The sequence below is a fragment of the Haliaeetus leucocephalus genome, unplaced genomic scaffold, assembly GCF_000737465.1.
Source record: "Haliaeetus leucocephalus isolate CR32 unplaced genomic scaffold, Haliaeetus_leucocephalus-4.0 Scaffold0, whole genome shotgun sequence".
NCBI classification, from domain to species: Eukaryota; Metazoa; Chordata; class Aves; order Accipitriformes; family Accipitridae; genus Haliaeetus; species Haliaeetus leucocephalus.
Genome location: NW_010972436.1, coordinates 11700362 through 11720523, shown reverse-complemented (window position 1 = coordinate 11720523; position 20162 = coordinate 11700362). Strand labels below are relative to the sequence as shown.

The 20162-nt window shown below is 39.7% G+C and overlaps 1 protein-coding gene across 1 annotated transcript in view; it reads right to left on the bottom strand.

The window, feature by feature from the left end:
• MYO3A (myosin IIIA) overlaps positions 1–20162 on the bottom strand; it is a 126144-nt gene that overhangs the window by 59873 nt on the left and 46109 nt on the right. Inside the window, exons 6-9 of the mRNA XM_010562842.1 lie at positions 12753–12829; positions 11305–11450; positions 9657–9722; positions 9087–9242 (exon numbers count right to left, since the gene is read on the bottom strand). Coding sequence (XP_010561144.1) covers positions 9087–9242; positions 9657–9722; positions 11305–11450; positions 12753–12829 — 445 coding nt within the window. The remainder of the gene's footprint in view (positions 1–9086; positions 9243–9656; positions 9723–11304; positions 11451–12752; positions 12830–20162) is intronic.

Below are 20162 nucleotides of genomic sequence, written 5' to 3'. Positions count from 1 at the left end.
GTGCAGGCATGAGTGCACCTCATCTAGCACTGCTTTCAATTTCTCTTGTCTCTAACTATCGTTCCCTGAGGGTGACAGAATGGCCTGTCCTCACCCAGGTGCCAGTAATGGAGCAGTTTCTTCCTCCCTTAGGCAGGTGCCAGCTACCACTGGAGTTTTTCTATTGTCCGTAGTGCAAAGGCAGGAGTTTCGCACCCACAGCTGACTAATTCCACAACCTTAATATCGAGACACAAACATGTAAGACTTCACTGCAAGAGCTAGCATAGTTTCACAGTCTCTGTGCCAATATCACAGCCCAATACCCAGTGTGAAGGCTAAGTGACCAGGAAGCACAATGAACAGTACGGATCAACAGGATCTACATTGCCCTGATGGGAGAGAAGGACCAAGTTTTGCCAGTTTTACACCCAGCTATTTTGCAGACTACTCTCAAACTGTTGGTAGGACCCTGGAGCTGCATGGGAAAGCAACCCACTTCAAATGTTTTCTTTCTTTCAGTATTTACTACAGGGCAAAAAAGACTGTGTAAATACAGTTGTAAGGATGATGGTGAGGCTGAATTACATGGAGGTGAAAAGCAGAGGGAATACTACACAGCACAGTACCAGAGCCTTATTACTGCCATGCAGCACAGAACATGGAACGCATGGGCCTATACCAACATGAGCAGCGCAAACAGACAAAAAGAGATGCAAGAGCAGTGCGTGTCTGTGTGTGGGGAAAAAAGGCAGCTTTTGCTGCAATAAATCCATAACTGGGCTGTAATTTGATATGTATTTAAATACGCTGAAGCAGAAAACACACAGGAACAGAAGCAGGCACATCAAAAGGGATGAGTCTGGTGTAAAGCAATCACACTTCTCCTAGGTCCGACCTCTTCTTCCCTTTCCTTTGGAACCCATTTGTACCGTGAGAGCTGTCCTGGTAGTATGGTCCTCGCAATAACACTGTGAGACAATTTTTGGTTGTATGTATCCCCAGGTTGTATTAAAAAGGATGTGGCAATATTAAGATTTAAACTGGCTCTTCAGCCTTGCATGGTCTGCTGGTACTTGATTTGCATTTACCAGCTAAAGGATATTACTGCATTCAAAGCCAGAAGTGCAAGCAAAACCCTACCTCCTCAATAGAAATCTAGCCCCTCTATAACCTACATTCCTATTTATACCTCTTTTTAACAGTTTCAGTTGAAAATCTAAGTTTGGACAGTTGAAACAATTTCTCTTTTTTTCCTGCATGAAGGTGATTTTGTGTCCAGAGGATGCATCTAATATCAGTATGATTTTGAGAAAGACCTATCCACATGTACATGAGGGAAAGATGCAGGAACTGCAGGACTATGTCAAGCTCTGCTGTTCTATTTTTTCCATTGCTGAAGGAAGACCCAAAACAAGACATCTGTCAAGTTATGCTTTCCATTTCTGGTGGAATTGTTACACATTGAATACACTTTTTTTTTTTTTCCCTAAAATGTTACTGCATATCAGTGAGAGTGTGCTATTTCCCAAGATTTCTTTCAATTACTATTTTTTGTTTATTGTAGGAAGTTAACAACTGCCTTGCAGAAGCGGGGGGGAATGCTCCAGTCATGGAGGTTTTTTTGTTTTTTTTTTAGGAAACAATCTCTATTTATGCCAGGGAAGCTTAATTACATAAAATTGATTCTCCTGTAATCCTCTTCAGCTGACATTATGAGAACGGTAGTGCTTGTTAAACCAGATTATATTCTCCATTCTCCAGAGTACAGCCGAGTGGCAGATTTGCAGAACACAATATTTTTCTGCTTTGCTGTCAAAGGGCACAGACCCCTCAAGGGCAGTTATACTGCTTCACTTGCTAAAACTCCAACCACTTAAAAAACCCCACATCAGTGCTGTTGACATCAATGCTGAAATTTCATTATTGTCATGCACATAGACATTGTGAACTGAAATAACCATGTTTCTCTGTTCTGTTCAGAAATTATTTGTTGGAGGCATTAGATCTTACAGCCATGCTCAACAAGAAATTCAAGCAGCTAAAGGCCAGAAACATCAACCCAGTATGGACAAGAAAATGAGTCAAGGCAGCATTGTTTCTGTGCATCCTCCTTCACACCCCCCTGCTTATCTTTCAAGACTCAGTTAAATCAAAATGAGGCAACTGCAGCTTTTTCTTCTTCAAATTGTCAGAATGTATTTAAAAGATTTCTGATAGTTCCCAAAATAGCATGAAAAGGGAAGTGTGACTCACGATGCCCTGTTGAACTCTCTGCCTAAACTGGTTGGAGAATCACCTACAGACTAAAAAGTGACAGGAAAAGGGCTGGCCTTAGTCTGGGTATAAAGAAGAAACTAAAAATAATTAAGTTTCCTGTAAGGTGAAGGTGGGAACAGCTGTATACCTCCCAGCAGTTACAAATAGCATTAAAAGTGACAAACGGAAAAGAAGCAACTCAGAGAAACCTGTACAGGATCTGTCATTGCTGGTGATTCTATTTCTCTGGAGGTTGCACAGAGCAATATTAATTCAAACTTAAAATCAAAATCTCATCTTCAACAGATGTATCTGGTGAAATACACTTAAATGAAACTATAGTCTTATATCTACGCAAAATCTGTACCTGAATTTAGGAAAGCGTATTGATAAGACTGCAGCTGCATCTGCCAATGCTTTGCAGACAAACCTGCACTCCCTCTATGTTTAAATGATTGCACAGCACCAGCTGCAGTCTCCGGGAGCTGTGCTCAAGCTTGTGCAATGCTGCTGAGAGCACAGTGCTGCCCAGCAGAGCTACAGGGCTTTTGATTCAGAGGTGGCCCATGTCCAGCCAACTGGGTCATGTCCTGCTCTGCACAATCTGTTTGCCAAAGTCTGTGCTGGTTTACCATGCCCTGCAAAAAAGCAGATTATTGGTCCTTCATAATAGCCACAAGAAATGGCTGTATCCCTAACAAATTTCAGGGAAAAATATGTGTTCTTAACTGAGCAAATAAGAGATCTCTAAAAGGACTCTTGGGGATTAGTTCTTTATTGCCCTCATGAGTCAGGCCCATGTTCTGGGGTCAGAACCATACTGAGAAGATGAAGGAGAAGCTTCAAAAGTAAGCGATGCCTGGTGAGGTATCCCGCCTTCAGGAGGAATAAGTTGCTGAGCAAGAGGACTGACACAACAGTACAGTAGCAGTTGCAGAGCATTACTGCCAGGATGTCCTGAATGCAGGAGGAACTTCTTTCTGTTTTGCTTCAGGAGGTAAACTATTCTTCATTCAGGCATTGCTGCTGTCCAGTGTATTGTATGGAAGGATATTCTTATTCTGCTGTACAGATGTGTATTAGCTAGAAGCATATGGGACCGGAGATCTGCTTATTCTAAGGCCTGTGTTGCCAGAAACTCACCATATCTACAGCCTGAGAGCAGTTTGCAGCGTAGCCATCCTACACAGGAGTGTCCTCAATGCAAGAATACACACTCCTTGTTGCTACAACAAAGCCCACACTGAGTTACAGGAGAGGAAGAAGTGGCTTGAAGTGCTCAAGGATTAGTCTGGAACTTCAAAGCCTCAGGTTTAAGCCCCTACTCAGATACAGATTTCATGTGGAGACCTTGACCAGCTCAGCACCGGACTCTGTGAGCTATCTTACTCTGCCCCTCATAGTGCCTTTGTCAAGCTAGCGTGGTGATCTCCCACCCTCTGCTACAGCCTGCCCTTCAGAGTTGGGCTTGAAGGACTGCTATCAGCTGCTTTCCACTGGCAGGATGAGTCAGAGAGACAGAGAGAGAGAACACTCAGAAAATAAGTGATGCAAGTCTGCACAATCAGGGAAGGTCTTGGAAGGAAACTATATGGTTCTCCCTGCTTTTAATAGGGGTGAGTAAATTGACAACCACCTTTGTGCATGTTGTACATGAACTTCTACGAACTTACCTCCCTGAATTTTCCAAATAGTTAAACAGAGCAACTGTTTAGCACCCTGTCACTGGATTTCAGTGCTATCCCTACATGGTAAATACAGAAGGACAAAATCTTAGGGGAGTAATTCAGCTCACTCAAAAGCCCTTTCTCTCAATCACTTTGCAGTAGAATCGGTCTCCTTCCCATATTTATTTAGAGGGCATATAAAGATGAGGTTCTTAACTTGGGGACCAGAGTCAGTTGCTGAAATCTAGGTGCAGTAAATATCCCTCGCATATGCAGCTCATTCTGGAATGAGTCATAATTCCCAGGAAATACACGTTGTACTAATCATTGCATATTTCTGCAGAGATTATTGTAAAAGCAGTCAAGATTAACACAGCCAAACAACTCAAGATAAAAGTCTTACAAGCCTGACTGTCAGGTGTAGATGCGACAGTTCTGAAGGCCGTTTCAAAGACAGCTATTTCTGTTGCAAAGTAAAACTCTTTACATGGCAGTTTTTTCCCCTCATTTGGCCTAGCAAGAAGTGTATTTTTAGAACAGTTTTGGGGTATATGCTGCAGCACTCATTTCTAATAATTATTTTCATCACCAATTATAAATTTTAACAGTTATAATGTGACTCACAAGAAGTATGTGATTGAAGGATTTGCTAAAAATGAGGGGAAACATAAGCAGTGTCCAAAAGTGTATGATCAGGCTCAAATGAGGTTATTGTTTCTTCATTAGAGAATTTGTCTTATTTTCATTAAAGATTGTGCAATAAATTCCATTATCATGCTTTTTGTGTCACTATCAACACAGAAAAGAATTGGAATACAGTATTTAAAGAGTTAGGTGGTCCTGAGGACTGAAGTAACAGATATGGGATGAAGTTTATTTGTATAAAACCTCAAGATCATACTACTAGAATGTACCAGAATTTTTTCTATTAGTTGAAAGTTCATCAATTTGAAAAGACTGAGCAAAAAGAAGTATCAAGATGATTATGAGTCATGAACGCCTCTGAAAAGATGCAAATACCATATTACAAAGCTGCACAATGAAATAGGCTTTTCTTGCCATAGCCATGACAAAGGAAACTCTTGCAGATGCCCAGGGGCCTTGTCCTGAAAGTGACTCTCCTCACCAGGAATTCACAGTTCAGTGAGAACCCAAATGCTAAACAAAAACCCCCAAATTAATTGCACTTAGTATGCAACTTTGCCTGCTTTACCTCCTCCATAACGTCAATTTATCTCCTGTCACTTACTTCACCATTCCAAACAGCAGATTTTAGAGATGTTTCAGTCAAGTTGCTATAGGAAAGTGTTAACATATCAAAGGATATTTTCTCATGCTCTTCCCATTGTAATTTCAGCCTGAGAGCTGAGCTAGGAGAGGTTAAGTTGCAAACAGATACTTTTAGCATAAAGAAGTGATGACTTTAGAGAAAAATGTATTGCATTTGCTCAAAGTAAAAAAGTGGATTTTGTAATGAAGCTCACTGCTAGTATTCATGCTTTTTTGAGCCTCAAGTAGCACAAGATATGCTAGTGTTATAAGATTGTTCAGAGGCTACTGAAAAAACAATACAATCTTCCATCACCTTCATTAAGTCTGGAGCAGGTCTATGGCATATTGCCATTTAAAGTTTTATCAGCGTAAGTTGAGATTTCTCTGGTGACTTGGGAGGTTGGTGGGGTCTGTTCCTCTTGCTAGGTGTTTAGAAAGGATGCAGTACAATGCAGAACCTAAAACTAGGTTCCTATTCACTGGAATAACAATAACAGGAAGGTTCAGAGGGCCCAGTGCAATGCCCTAATAACTCAGTGACTTGTCGATGTTAGAAAATACGTCAGGAACAATGGTGCTAATGGGAGTGACTGTAGGGTGGCCCCACTCTGTGCTTAGAGATCACACACTCTTCCTGAAGCAGACATAGTGCACAAAGATTGGATCTGAAGATCTGGCCTTCTGCAAAAACCTCTGAGAATGAGACATAACCTAACATGATCTCTTCATTTTGAACTGTATCAACTGCGCATTCAGCAAACAACAAGGTAAGATCACAAGCACATCCACAGACTACCACTGCAGAAGGCAGTCAGAACAGAATTACACCTCAGCATGCTGGGCAGAGGGTGATTTGATTTTGAGTGAAAACAGGAATAGTGCACACAGGAAGACCCAGTAGCTGGACCTCAGCTATTAACTTCCAGGCATTTTTCTTTTTTCTTTTGAAATTGAAAACTTTTATAAAAGACTTTATAAAGTCAAATTTGAAGAGGAGAGTAAACACATACTGAGAAAATAACTGGATTCTTTACTTTCAGCGTTAAGTTAACATTACCAATTTTCCTGAGTTTATATGCCATGCCTGTTTATAAAACACGACACAGGTAGGAGGATTTCTTCCGTTGGTGCAAGGAAGAGTTCCTTAAACTACCTGCCTCCCAGTGCTAAGAAGCAGGAGAGCTGTGCCTTCAAATTATGGACCAAGAAAGCGTGAGCTGGAGATCAGGAGGGAGCTTTACAAGGAAAGTTGCCAGCAACTGGTCGAAGTTCAGGAATTCCACAGCAGGGCCCTAACATGCCAGTGTAAAAACAGTCCCAGAACAGGATAATCAAGAAAAGAAACCCAGGAGATTTTAAGATGAGACTTTTCCAGGTGACTTGTCACTACACAGCCTACGTCTTTACTCTGAAGCAGATTTACATTGTACTTCTGTACAGACACTGCTTTTAACACCATTTGCTCTGTGCAGACTGAAGGTCAGAAGATACATATGATTAGTATTTAAAGGCTTTAAAAAAAGTATGACTACCGAATTCAAAGATCTTTGTGTAATCTTTTTATCATTCAACAGCAGAAAACCCAAATGTTATTCTGTAGTAACATCCTTTACAGGCCTGAAATTCTAATTTCTTCTACAGTGAAATGATGTACATACTTTACTACAGTTTCAGCTACTGGAAAATGATGTCTGCTCTTCTTGCTTGTACAGAGATAGCAACTGATATTAAGCTGGATATTCTTACTGTTTCTAGGAAAAGGCTAATCTTTTAATGCATGCACTGTTATAAAAGGCAATCTTCCAGCAAATGTAGTCAATAAACATGTTAAAGCTGAAGTGATTATAGGTACAGTGACTGTAAAATGTGATTTTTTTACTTGCAGTCTTTCATACTACCTTCACCGATCTCAGGTATGAAAAGATTTGGTTAAATCAATGCAAATGAAATTTAAACTAGTATCAGCCTACTTGTTAGTATTTTAAACTGCTAAACTGAAATATGGACCAAGCTATTGGTTTAACCATGTGTCCTGGTTTCAGCTGGGATAGAGTTAACTGTCTTCCTAGTAGCTGGTAGGTGCTATGTTTTGAGTTCAATATGCGAAGAATGTTGATAACACTGATGTTTTCAGTTGTTGCTAAGTAGTGTTTAGACTAAAGTCAAGGATTTTTCAGCTTCTCATGCCCAGCCAGTGAGAAAGCTGGAGGGGCACAAGAAGCTGGCACAGGACACGGCCAGGGCAGCTGACCCAAACTGGCCAAAGGGGTATTCCATACCATGGGACGCCCCATCTAGTGTATAAACTGGGGGGAGTGGGGGCGGGGGGGATCGCCGCGCGGGGACTAGCTGGGTGTCGGTCAGCGGGTGGTGAGCAATTGCACCGCGCATCATTTGTACATTCCAATCCTTTCATTATTGCTGTTGTCATTTTTTAGTGTTTCCATTGTCATTATTAGTTTCTTCTTTTCTGTTCTATTAAACCGTTCTTATCTCAATCCATGGGTTTTGCTTCTTTTCCCAATTTTCTCCCCCATCCCACTGGGTGTGGGGGGGGTGAGTGAGCGGCTGCGTGGTGCTTAGTTGCTGGCTGGGGTCAAACCACGACACCATGCCATTTAAATTACACCCTTAGTTAAATAAGTAAATATTTTTGCACAGTTTCAGAGAACAAATTATTATTTTCAGAGAGAAAATTCCATCTTCCTTTGGGAAAATTTATGTAGAAATTACATTCGATCAACTGTAAAAGCATAGGTAACTTCATCACATAGTAATATATTCCCTTAAACTCTGGTTCATATGAAGAGTGATTGGTTAATAAAACACAGTGTAAACAGGATGGAGAAAGTACCAATAGATAGTCCCGTTCCTGTGCCATTTGACTGCTCTATGCACATGCCAATTGGGCTGCTTTCTTTATGTTTGTATTGTATAGGAAAAGAAAGTTCATGTAATTTGCTTTATGCAGCATTTACATGAAAAAATGAAAGTATTTGGAAAAAAAAGAATAGGACTTGATAGAAAACAAACATATGAGTTCTATAAAATGGGTAAAAAAGCTCATGATACGTAATTGACTTAGAAGCTTGATTTTCAAAAATTATTTTGGCTTTGAAAGGATCAGTGTCACAAGTGTTATCAGGATTTCAATTCATATAATTTAGTGTTTTGGACTTATTTTGCCACATATTGTTTCCCTGTGTTTTATTAATAAATACTTCTTAAAGTCTGGAGTATGTTGCTGGTTTAGTGCTCAGCACTAACATCCAATAAGCTTATTTAAATTCCAGAATCTTTCTGGATTAAGCAAATGTCAAGACTTCACCATATAGAACATACAAATCCTGTCTGAGACTTAAATTTAAGCCAACTGCATAGTTTTTTACTGAAACGCCAGAAAAGAGAAACTACTACTCATCCCATATCCACTTAAAGTCCAAGAAAACTTGAAAATTATAGATTATTTAGAAATATATTTTTTATTATTATCTTCAAAGCACTAAGTAAATAGAAAATTCTCCAAAATTAGAACTGAAGACTGCTGTGTATATTGTTACTAGAAATATGTGTGAAAGGAAATGTGGCAGATTTTAGTAAGCTTTTTCTATACAGAGGATAATGCTAAAATGTCTTTAAAATTTTATGTTCCATTTAAAAAAAAAGAAAAAATTGTCATCCTTTACCTTGAAGCACAGGAGCAGTCACACCAGTAGTACATCAATGTACAAAGTACATCATGATGTCCCTCTCTTTCCATTGGCTCTATAGGGGACCCCAAAGGTTCAGCTCTCTATTTTTTGGCCAGCTAAAGTTACGAGAGGTGAATCATTCTCTGAGCACTAGCTATTCTGAAACAGTGAAAATATCAAAATTGTCCCAATTGGTCTACTTTTTAGCTACTTTTACCTTGCCTTTTCAGTGACTCCCATTTGTTGATGAACATCAATAAACTCCATGAGTTGCCTTTGTAGCACGTTTTCTCTTCCTTCAATTTGCTTAATAAAATCATGCTGCAAAAGACTAGATACTGTTGGACGCTTCTCATAATCCTTAGTCAAGCACCTGTGCTGGCAGAAAAAGCATATGATCATTGAGGGATCACTGTTAAGTTTTGAAATGCTTGTCTGTAGCTGATTCATGCCTCCATAATAAATACATCCATCTTAATCACAACAGCTCTGTACTGAAAATTGTTAAGATTTCACAGAATTAATGAGTCCAAGAAGTTAAATTACTGGATTTAAAAACTAAATATTCTTTAAATTAAGAAAAAAAGAAACATCAAGCATGTTAAAATATTGTTATTTCGTGTTTTAAATCTGGAGCCTCACTTGGAAGTCAAACTGGATATACAGACTAGATTTTTAAGGAAAAGTATTAGTAGCAACAGATTTCCACAGAGATTACAAAAATATTTTACACATGACATTTACACATGTTCCATATTCAGCTACTGTGGTCTCAGTTGTTACTCACTTGTTAATGAAGTCATTGAATTCAGGTGACCACAGTTCAGGCTGCTGTAGCGTTGGAGGAGGATTCCTGCAAAGGTCAGTGTGATGATAAGTTAATAAGCTACTCACTTGACAAAAACAATGTGTGAAGGCAGGCTGAGTAATGAGTTTTAGAAGGCCACTGAAAAAAGATATTGATTTCCACTGGTAATAGGAGCATGGGTAGATGATACAATGCCTCACTGGTTCTCCTACTTTACATAACTAATAAGGAGAAATAGCATGGAGATGATCTACCAAGCGTAGCTAAGAATCACTATAATTTTTTCAATCAAATCAATAAACAGAAATGAAAGTAACAATGCATTAATCACTATTCACTTGTAATGGCAAGTTTCTTTTTTCAAGCCTGAAACAACATACTTTCTTAAAAGAATTTTTTAAAAGAAATTCTATTTTAAGTTTTCCCAGAAGGACTAAATTAATCAACTTGCTGAATAAAGTGTCAGAAAGAACTAACTCTTTATTAACTATTTCTCATTTATCAGAAGATAATCAGAAGTCAAGTGAAGGACTAAATACAGTTCTATTATAAATAAATACTACTACTTTCTTTTCTCTTGTTAGAGCTGTTCATTCTAGGTGTTAATTTGGTTCAGATTGTTTTAACAGTTGTCTTCTATTCAAACAGAGGTGCCATTTTCACTGAGTATAGTCATGAAGACAAAAGGAATGACCTATAGACAAGGTGGCTTTTCTGTCTACTTTCAATCAATCGTCATAACTGCTTTTCTTTAAGTGCTGCTTAATGTTTACACTATCACTTTCAGCTTTTACTTAATAGAATGAAAGGGTATTGATCTTATATTTGCTGCAGGGCAGAAAGGTGCCCAGTATTTGTAAGGGTATAAGCCAGATGGGTTTTTGAAGGCCTAGCTGAAATGACTGACCACAGCAGTTTGTAACTGCTTTTCCCACAGCAAGTAAAGGTAAGAAGAGCATTCACGCTCTGCTTCAGTGCCAAGTCAGCCAAGATTTCTTAACCCTCAAGGTAATTTAAACTAATCTGGGTGACTTGGCTGAAAAGGACTTGAAGCACTCATGTATACTATGTGGTCTCAACTGTTGTGGTACTGCTGCAACTGTTAGAATGAAACCCACAAACTGCAGTATGATCATCCCCTACAGACTTCAAGATTGATGTTCTTTGAAACGCTGTAAGTGGCACTTCGGGTACTTTTATCTCCAGCTTCAAAGAAACCACGAAAGAAGTTGCTATTTGCACTGCCCGAGGACAGCAACACTGGAACTGCCAGGAGCAGCAAAAGCTAATGAAAAGTGGTAGCCTAAATGTATGTGAGTGGTGGAACAATACTTTGTTTCAAAGGACATGAGATAACTCTTGAGAACAGGTGTGGGGCCTGTTCACCACAGTGGCATACTCAGACTCTGTATTTCTATCATAAGTCATTGTTTGTAACACAATATATGGGACTCAGCAGAAGCAGAGCCTGCAGAAAATACAGCTGGACAAAGTTTTTCTAACCTCCTCCTCCCCTAAATAATATGAAGAAACTCAACAAACTTATACAGTCTAAGTTTGAAGAAAGTAACAGTTAATGAAAAAGTTCAGTCTAACCCGGCAAGAAATAAACACATCAAGATATTACCTTGGTATTTTGAAGAGTGCCCTCATAGGGTGCAAATCAGCAAGGGGTGGATCTCCATCTCCCAACTCTATTGCAGTAATACCCAGTGACCATGCATCACATCTGGCATCATAGGAGCTATCTAGCTGCTGCTCACAGGCAATCACCTGTTGGAGTAAAAGACTGGGATGGTCACTGGATGGTCAAATGTCCGAATTTAAGAGTACACCCACAGCTGGGGGAATCTCTAACAGGATGGAGATACTCGGTGAAATACACAGACTTGCACACATTCAGCAAGCTAAAGTATTCTGTTGCTGAAAAAAAGCAATGCTTAAAATAGAGACAGCAGGTGTCCATGAACACCAGGTTCTCTGACCAGATGTTCCCTGATCTGACAAAAGGGTGCAAATCCTTGGCTTTTTCAGCTGAAGGTGGTAAACTGCATCCCATGGCTGAGGGAAGCAGAAGGAAATTCAACAACCCTGAATCTCTTTTCTATGGATTATTACTGCAAAATAACTAATGGAGCTATACTGCTCGCTCTATGAAGTGAAACAAGCAAGAAAGCAGAAGCTGAATTCACTATCTCCTACTGGGTCCTTATTCAGCCAAATCAGCGAATTTTAAGATCAAGCAAATTTCTCAACAATGTGTTTGCCACTGTATTACAGCAAATGTATTTAACTTCATATACATTTCAGCTCATCCAGAATGCTGGATGAATCTAGAATTTTTCATCCTATTAGCTACAGCTCTAAATCAACGTTTGTGCTGTTAGCTACAAGGCTAGACCAACGTGTATAAACAGAGTATGTTTATAAAAATACATGTGTATAAACAGAATAGTTTCATATGCTATAAATAGATGTATATGCACGTGTTTGTGTATGCACAAATAGAGTAAATACATACGCTTATTTATAACGAAATATTTTTCCTGCCTCAGCTTAAAATGTATCTTTATATGCTTCAATTTCAGGCCGGAAAAATCTCCAAGTACATAGTACATCTTATTCATTCATAAAAACCTCTTCCATTTCTTGCTGTCAGCTATGGATATATAGTATTAAAAACTTTCCAGGTGTAGAAATAAAAAAAATAAAAGCTATAACGTATCACACTACCACCCTGGGCTTCTTCCATCCATGGGAAGATGAGATACCTACAGTTTCAGGACTTGGAAGGCTGGCAAGGATCAATGGTAGTACTCTCTCCTCTAACATTTTAGTAAGCAATTCAACATCCTGCTCTCTGGCTCTAACCTTGTAATTCCAAAAACAAACTCCATTTTAACTTGATCCTTGCAAACGTAGAAGAAAAAAGGTTTAAAACACTTTTTTAAAGGACATTGCTATTTCATTTGGTGAAAGGACCAGCGGTCAGAAAGAAAGACAAAGAAAGAGCAGAAACGCAGAATGTGGCAGCTTGAATACCAATGACAAAATGTTTTGAAACATGAATCTAACCTCTGGAGCCATCCAGAATGGGGTGCCCACGGAGGTGTTCCGACGAAGACGAGTGCTGGTCAGCTGAGCAGACACACCTGGAGGAACGAAGGGAAGCTATAATCAGAGCAACTGCTATTTCCATCCAAGACAGCCCTTCTGAACGGTGACATCCTTATCTTGTCATGCTACAACTTCCTCTGCAGGTGAATCTCAAATACATCTTTCCAGTTCTCTGGAAAGGGAGGCCCAGCCCTCAAAGGTACTCAGCACTTCAGCAGAGGTTCTCCGCATCCTTTGTTTCCAGTGACTTCAGCAGGACTGGGATTTAGTCCTAAATGAGTGTTTCATTAGTAATCTGACTCCATATATTTTGACTGGCTCATTACAGTTTTTCTGTATCCTGTTTTAGGAGAGCAGTAAAGCACTTTAGGGGAAAAAAAAAAAAAGTACTGTACCTTCCACAGATTCTGTTTTTCTTTTAATGCTCAGTACTGACACTAGACCTCTGTTTCATTATTTATATATTTCAGGTTGAACACTATAAAAGATACTTATCCTCATCTCTTAGCTGCTCTGCCATAAAAAAGAAACAATAAAACAGTGAAACCTCAAAAATTCTTACAAAAACAGAAGTCGCTCCATGCTCAAAGCACACTCTCAAAGCAACATCAAATGCCTGCAAATCAGCTTTGTAACATGAGCTGTAGTTTAAGGCATTAACTATTTCAGGCCAAGAGCTGGAAAGTGAACTCCAAAGTCTAAAGATTCCTTTTGATTTTAAATTAAAAGACACTGAAATATCAGGAATTCGAGTGGACTGCAGCACACTTCTGACCAGCCTGCCACCAATTTCCTTCCTTACAAAACAAGGGTGTATTGGTTGGAAATATCTCCAGTCTGTGCAAAGGGTAGAGTACAACACATGGAGAAAAACAGCCCCTCAGCTAGCGTGTCCTGAACTATTATGGATTTATGAGTCACAATCAACTGTGAGGTCCACATGTGGGGAAAAACAGCCCCTCCGCTGGCAAGACCTGAACTACTATGAATTTGACTAATAGCCAGCTGTGAGGTCCACCAGAGGCATATTCTGGAAGTGCCTGGTAGGTGTCTGGATGGCAAGAAAGGTGCTGTGTTCTACTCTTGTTCCAACCTCAGTCTGATTGACACTGAAGCTCACTTATTTTGCCTTCATACATACATCTGCTTTCTCTTTAAAAAAGTAAAAAGCCCCATTTTTCTCTGTGAGCGCCATTTCAATATTCTGAAACACAAGAAGCTCCAGTGAGTACCACTGGCCAGTTTCAACTCTGTATTGTCTGGTTTGAACACGCTTAACCTTGTCTTCCTGAATACCCTGCAGATGGTTCATAACAGGAGCAATTCACATTAACCACCCAGTGGAAATAGTAATTAAACCTCTGTCTAGATAGAAGTTGATTGTTTTGGTTTTTTTCAGTGGTGGTCAAGAAACCATAGAGGGCTTGATCTGTTTTTGCACTCTGAAGCTATGTGTTCAGCTCTGATTCACAAAATATTTGCATTTGTCTGTCACAGAAATGTAGATAACTGCTGAAAATAAGGCAGCAAGAAAGATCCCACCTGTTCTTTGAGACAAACACAACCACTGCTTTTGTGGCTGCCTCCCTCTAGTCTACTCCAGGCTTGAGAAAGTTGAATCTTTCTCTCTCCATGCCTGCAGAAAGTCCAATACACAGTCTTTGCACCATGGAAAGCTGGACAATGTGAGTCTTAGCACAAAGTCCATCAATCCTGCTTTCGCTCAGCTAAGCAGGGGCTTTGTTTTTGCTGCCTCAAGTTGTCTGAGGTCCAGCATCCGGCTCACAGTCTGCGGCTGTTCGAGCCCTCAGCAAAACACGTCATTCAGAAAACAAGGAGTAAGCACACATCACCACAGGTCTGTCACTGTGGCAGTGATGCCAACAGACATCATTACATGATCCTTGGTTTTGGAGGGAGAGGAGGCTACTCTCCCCTTTCCTTTTCTACATGTTGTAGGAGTCCCCTGTGCTAAGCTCTTTTTTGCAGTCTCGGACGAGGAAATGGGATTCATATCTGCAGGCAAAGAAATGCACTAACTAAATTTTTATGATTCTGGTGTCACATTTTATAAATCATCATAACTTTCGGTAGAGATAAGGAACAAAATATAAAAGGGACATCACAATCTTCTCTGTCTATGCACTGTTGGGTTTTTTTTCTCTTTGACTGTAATTATTAAATAAACTGAAGGTTTTTTTCCCCATCCCCCTTTTTTTGCTTCAGTAAAAAACTGATTTAATTTGAATTGTTCACCACTACTTTCTTTAGATTCTTGGGGGTTTTGTGTGCTTTTTGTTTGTTTGGTTTTTTTATTCTTTTGCTCTTAGCAGTAAAGTGGCATTTCAGATTATGGAGTGTAGGTCTTATGACAAATGATATTTCCTTGGGCTTTTTCTGTGTATAGAGGAAGAGTATGTAATTCCACACTTAGTAACATTTCTTCCAGCATTTCAGTAACCAGTCAAGCATACAGCTGGCCAGCTTTTTTTAACTTGTATATTTTCTAATGAAAACATCTTGCTCCTCCCGCTTCCCCTTTACTACTGCTTTGTTGCAAAATGAATCAAGTATTCTCCTAAGAAAATCTAAAAATATGTCACAAAGCAGTGTTTTATTACACACAAATTGTAAATCTTATGAAAGTGAAGAGCTTAATAAGTAAGTGCATTAATAGTACCAATGCATACCATACCCAAAAGAAAATAGTGTGCATACAGTTGGAAAAAGGCTTTTTTTTTTTTTTTCTTTTTTTCAGGCATTAGTTTACTAGTAAAGACTGGAAATTAGCAGACTGACACCATGAGTATTATTCAAGCTTTTCATTGCAAAACCTGGCATATTGGAATAACGTTGAAAGTAAAGCCACCTACTTATAACCTTAGCACTCAATAAAAGAAAAACAGGGCAAAAATAAGCTCCCTATTATTAGGAAAGATTTGCCTCATAGTAGTGCCCAATCTGAGCAGACACTGTTCTGATCTAAATTGGGAGGCTGTACAACATCGTTTTATGATTACATCCTGTGACAGAAGTATGCACATTTTACTAGTTGATGCTCATGGGGGAATGTTGAGCCCTACCGAATTCTACTAGATTCACATTTGGCACACAGCAGGGAGACGGCATTCCCAACACGCCAGCCATTGTTATTCATACATAAAAACACAGACCCTACTCCAGAGGGCTTACACTCTAGCTATCACACTGCCTCTGGCTACCTCTTCCATAACCCTTCTGCATCTGTGCCTTCAGTGTCCACTTCCCTACCTAAGCATCCTCTTTGTGACCTTCTTTGGATTAAGAACCTGCAACTCGATCATTCCTCAAGCTAGTCTCTACACCAAAAACTGCTCACACTGTTAACCTTGCAGATCTAAACAGGCTGAAATGCTTTGAATTATTTCCCAACATTTTTTTAATCTCCTAGAGAAACAGATGTAAAACAGCAGCAGCATCTTACACCACATTCCCCTTAAGCCCGCTGGCAGATATGTTTTGGCATTCCTGTTCCATGCTGTTTGCTGCAAAAAGTTGCCTCTCCTTCCTTGTCCCTCTGTCCAACGGTGTGAAGGCAGTCAGTCCCTCATAAATCATTCAAGCCCACCTTTTTACTAGATCTGGAGGCAACAGGTCCTAACAGTTTAAGGTTTTCCTTTAGCACCCTAAGCTTCACTTTGGGAAGAAGCCACTATTCTTGTCAGGATGCAGACAGGGAAGTAGCTACTTCCCACCCAACAATGGTGGGGTCATAACTCAACTTCTCTGTAATTGTTATTATCTTTGACACTGTCTCATTTTTTGTTTGCTTCTTTCAGGTTGTATTGGTGTAATAGTACATATACAGACAGGATAATTTCAGACAGATCAGCTGAAATGCATACAAAATGCTTAAAAAATAATACACATAACTCCTTCATAGTCCATAATGACAAAAGACAACAGGGAAAGAACACGATTAAAACAAAGCAATTCTGATAGTCCAAATGGCAAATGTCACAACACACCAGGTGTGTAGTAACCACATGCAACTGCACTGCAAGTATGATGGCATCCCCACTAAGACTGCAAAGGGAGATGAGAGATCTTCTCCCAAGTTTAATTACTTAGCATGGATAGAAAGCATAAAGATATTTCATAGAAAATGTTACTAACATGCCATAAGGACACAAGCGGTTGATCACTTTACAGGAGATGTTTCAGAGCCTTTTTGAAACAATGTCAATACTCAGAAATCCTTATAGACTATCAGCTGACCTCAAAACCAAAGTTTTAAATGAAAAAAGCACAGAGGCAATATTGTTTCCTTGGGTGAGCTGTTGACAGAAAAGCATGCTTGAGAACTTCTGCGCAGTTGTAAGTGCTCAGATTAAATCTAGAACTAAAATTGGGTTCTGGCCCATAAGATGGAAATAAGGAAATAGGAAACAAAGTTGAAATGAGGAGCCAAAAAATTAGAATTTCCAGCAGCATTTTATGTTGAAAGGTGTTACGTTATGTTACAATGAAGTATGACTTCCTTTTCATAAATTCATCCTGCCTACTCCCCATCATCTTCTTGTCCCTCATATGTTTAGAAATGATTACCAGGATTATTTGCTCCATCACCTTCCCAGGGATCAAAGTGGGGCTGACCAGCCTGTAGTTCTCTGAATCCTCCTTCTTGAAGATAGGAGTGACAATAGGTTTCTTCCAGTCCTCAGGAACATCCCCCAGTCTCTAAGACCTTTCAAAGATTATCAACAGTGGCCTTGCAATGACATCGGCCAGCTCCCTCAGCACTCTTGGGTGCATTCCATCAGGTCCCACGGACTTGTGTACATCCAATTCATTTGAATCCTCCCTAACCTGATCCTCCTCCACTGAGGGTAAGTTTTCTTTGCCTCCAGACTTTCCCACTGGCCTCAGGGATCTGGGATTCCTGAGGGCCAGTCTTACAAGTAAAGACTGTGGCAAAGACGACACTGAGTGCCTCAGCCTTTTCTGTGTCCTTTGTCACCACGCCCCCTGTCTTCATGTATTATTTTAATGCATGTGGTGTTTTAAGGATGAAAACGAGAGTTTCCCAAACACTCAGGAAAACACACACCGCAGATGCAAATCTTTAACTGAAATAGGGCATACCCAAAAGATAACCAAACGGCCCTTTACAACTCCAGGCAGATCAAAAGCTTAGTATCCAAGAAGACCATGTATATGAACTGCCTGGGAGATGAAAAATCCATGGTGTTTACTACAAAACCAAGAGGCATGGAGTAAAAAGGGGATAACAAAAGTTAATCTGTACTATGAAATATAGGGTGATACAAATGGAAACTAAAGGAATCAAAGTCCAGTGGCTTTCACAGTAAACTCACCACGAGGGTTAAAGACAAAGAAAAGGCATTTTTAGGCATATAAGGAACAAAATGAAAATCCTAAATCAGATACAGTATCATTACAAGGTACATACTGATAATAAAACAGCAAACAGTGACCTTAAAAAAAGCAGAACGTTCACTGCATCTGTGAGATTTATAATCTTTTTAAACAAAAGGTTTTAATACAGCTTCTTTAAGAAACCCGAGAACTTCTGTATTACAGGGGATTGGGCAGGATGGTGTGGCAGTGTACTCTAGCTTCCCTTAGTCTACGATTGTGACTGCACCCTTTCTCCACGGCCTCCAGTAGAGCAGGTGACCACGGGCTGCCCTCCACATGCTCCTGACAGTTCAGTGCGGCACGAGGCCAATGATTCTAATCAAATCTCATGCTTAGGGGCTTCAGCTGGCTTCCTGAAAGGGATGCACAGGAGCATTTGTTTTCCTGACGCACAATTGGCCAGACGTATTTAGATAGGAGAACCAGTCTTCTCTGGAGCCTCAGGGTTTTGTGCAGCTATACACAATCTGGTGCAGTATGCTGGTGAGGAAAGTCCTCCTTAGATGCTGCCTTCCTCACGTATTAGATTTCAAACCGACTGCCACTTTTGAGACCCAAAAAGGACCTTTTTTGCTGTATGACTGGGAAAACCCTGGAGATTTTTCTCCTTTTTATATGACATGGTTTTCCTGTTAAGACCATCTGGGTTACTGGCAACATCTATGCTGATGAGACAGAATATTTAAAATACCTAAGGACTGGAATACTTCAGTACAAATGAGTCATTGGGTTCAACTTTCAGGTAAAAATGAATGGGGTTTAGTATACACAGGTGAGACCAGAGGGCTTCTAATAATCTCAAGAGATTACTATTTTGTGACCCATGAGAAAACCAAGAGGAAGTCTTTGCTGGCCAGAAAGGGCTATTTTCTCACTTCATGTGTCTGGCATATCACACCAGCTTTCTGTGTCAAGCTTCTTTAATGTTTAAGCCACCAGTGACATCTTTATGTGAATTAGTAGAAGAAAATATTTGAAAGACCAAGTGAACAGCTTATCCTGGATACAGCATTTGGCCACATGATTTTTTTCTTTTTTGTTACTGGACAGCACAAAGGTTTTCATTCACACATGGCCCATAAAATAAGTTTTTGAGGACTAAGCCTTCAACAAAGAATCAAACATTCAACAATGAAAATACTCCACAGCTCAAGTCAATGCAATCCCTCTTATCCCTGCTAACCCTGGTTTGAAAAATTTGGAATTATTACTTTGATTGGGTTCAAAGCAGTTTGACAAACTGCTCATGAAGAAAGCGTTCTTCAAAGTCTTTTACTTTTATTGGCTTCTGCCATAGTTCCCTAGTAAATGCTTTTTAGAAGCAACATGTGAATGTCATGCTATACGGTATGCAGAAATGACAACACAATAATAGTCTAGTTTTGATCTGAATCAGTGAAGCAGACAGCTTTATTATGGATGCATGCTAGAATGACTAAGGCAAATACAAGTCTTGCTATGATTCATTGCTTAAAGTAAGCTAAGGGCAGAAAAAATATTTCATTTTTGAATACTTTCAGATTATTTTAATTAATTGTTTCAATTTTGCAGAGTGATTCAGACCACATTTATAGCTAATGCAGTGCAAGAAGAAAGAGACGCAATTGGATATTCTGACTACTCCAGAATAAGAAATCTACAAAAGTTTGGTAAACTACTCAAGGTCATGCTGAGCTCCTCTTCAATGTCAGCAGTACATGTGAGGCTGGGAACCATGATATATATTAAAAGGGACAGAGATTAAAATGTCCTTCCCCAAAATGCCCCAATACTTCAACTTGGATCACTCACAATTGACTTCTCAACCTATTCACTGAGCACGAGGTGGCTCTAGACTCCCAATCCATTGCAGCCCGACCTGTACTGCATGCATTTGCAGCATAGCCCTGTGAGCCTTCTCCCTCTGCAATGCCACGTGCCACACAAGGCTTGCTAAACTGATCTGTG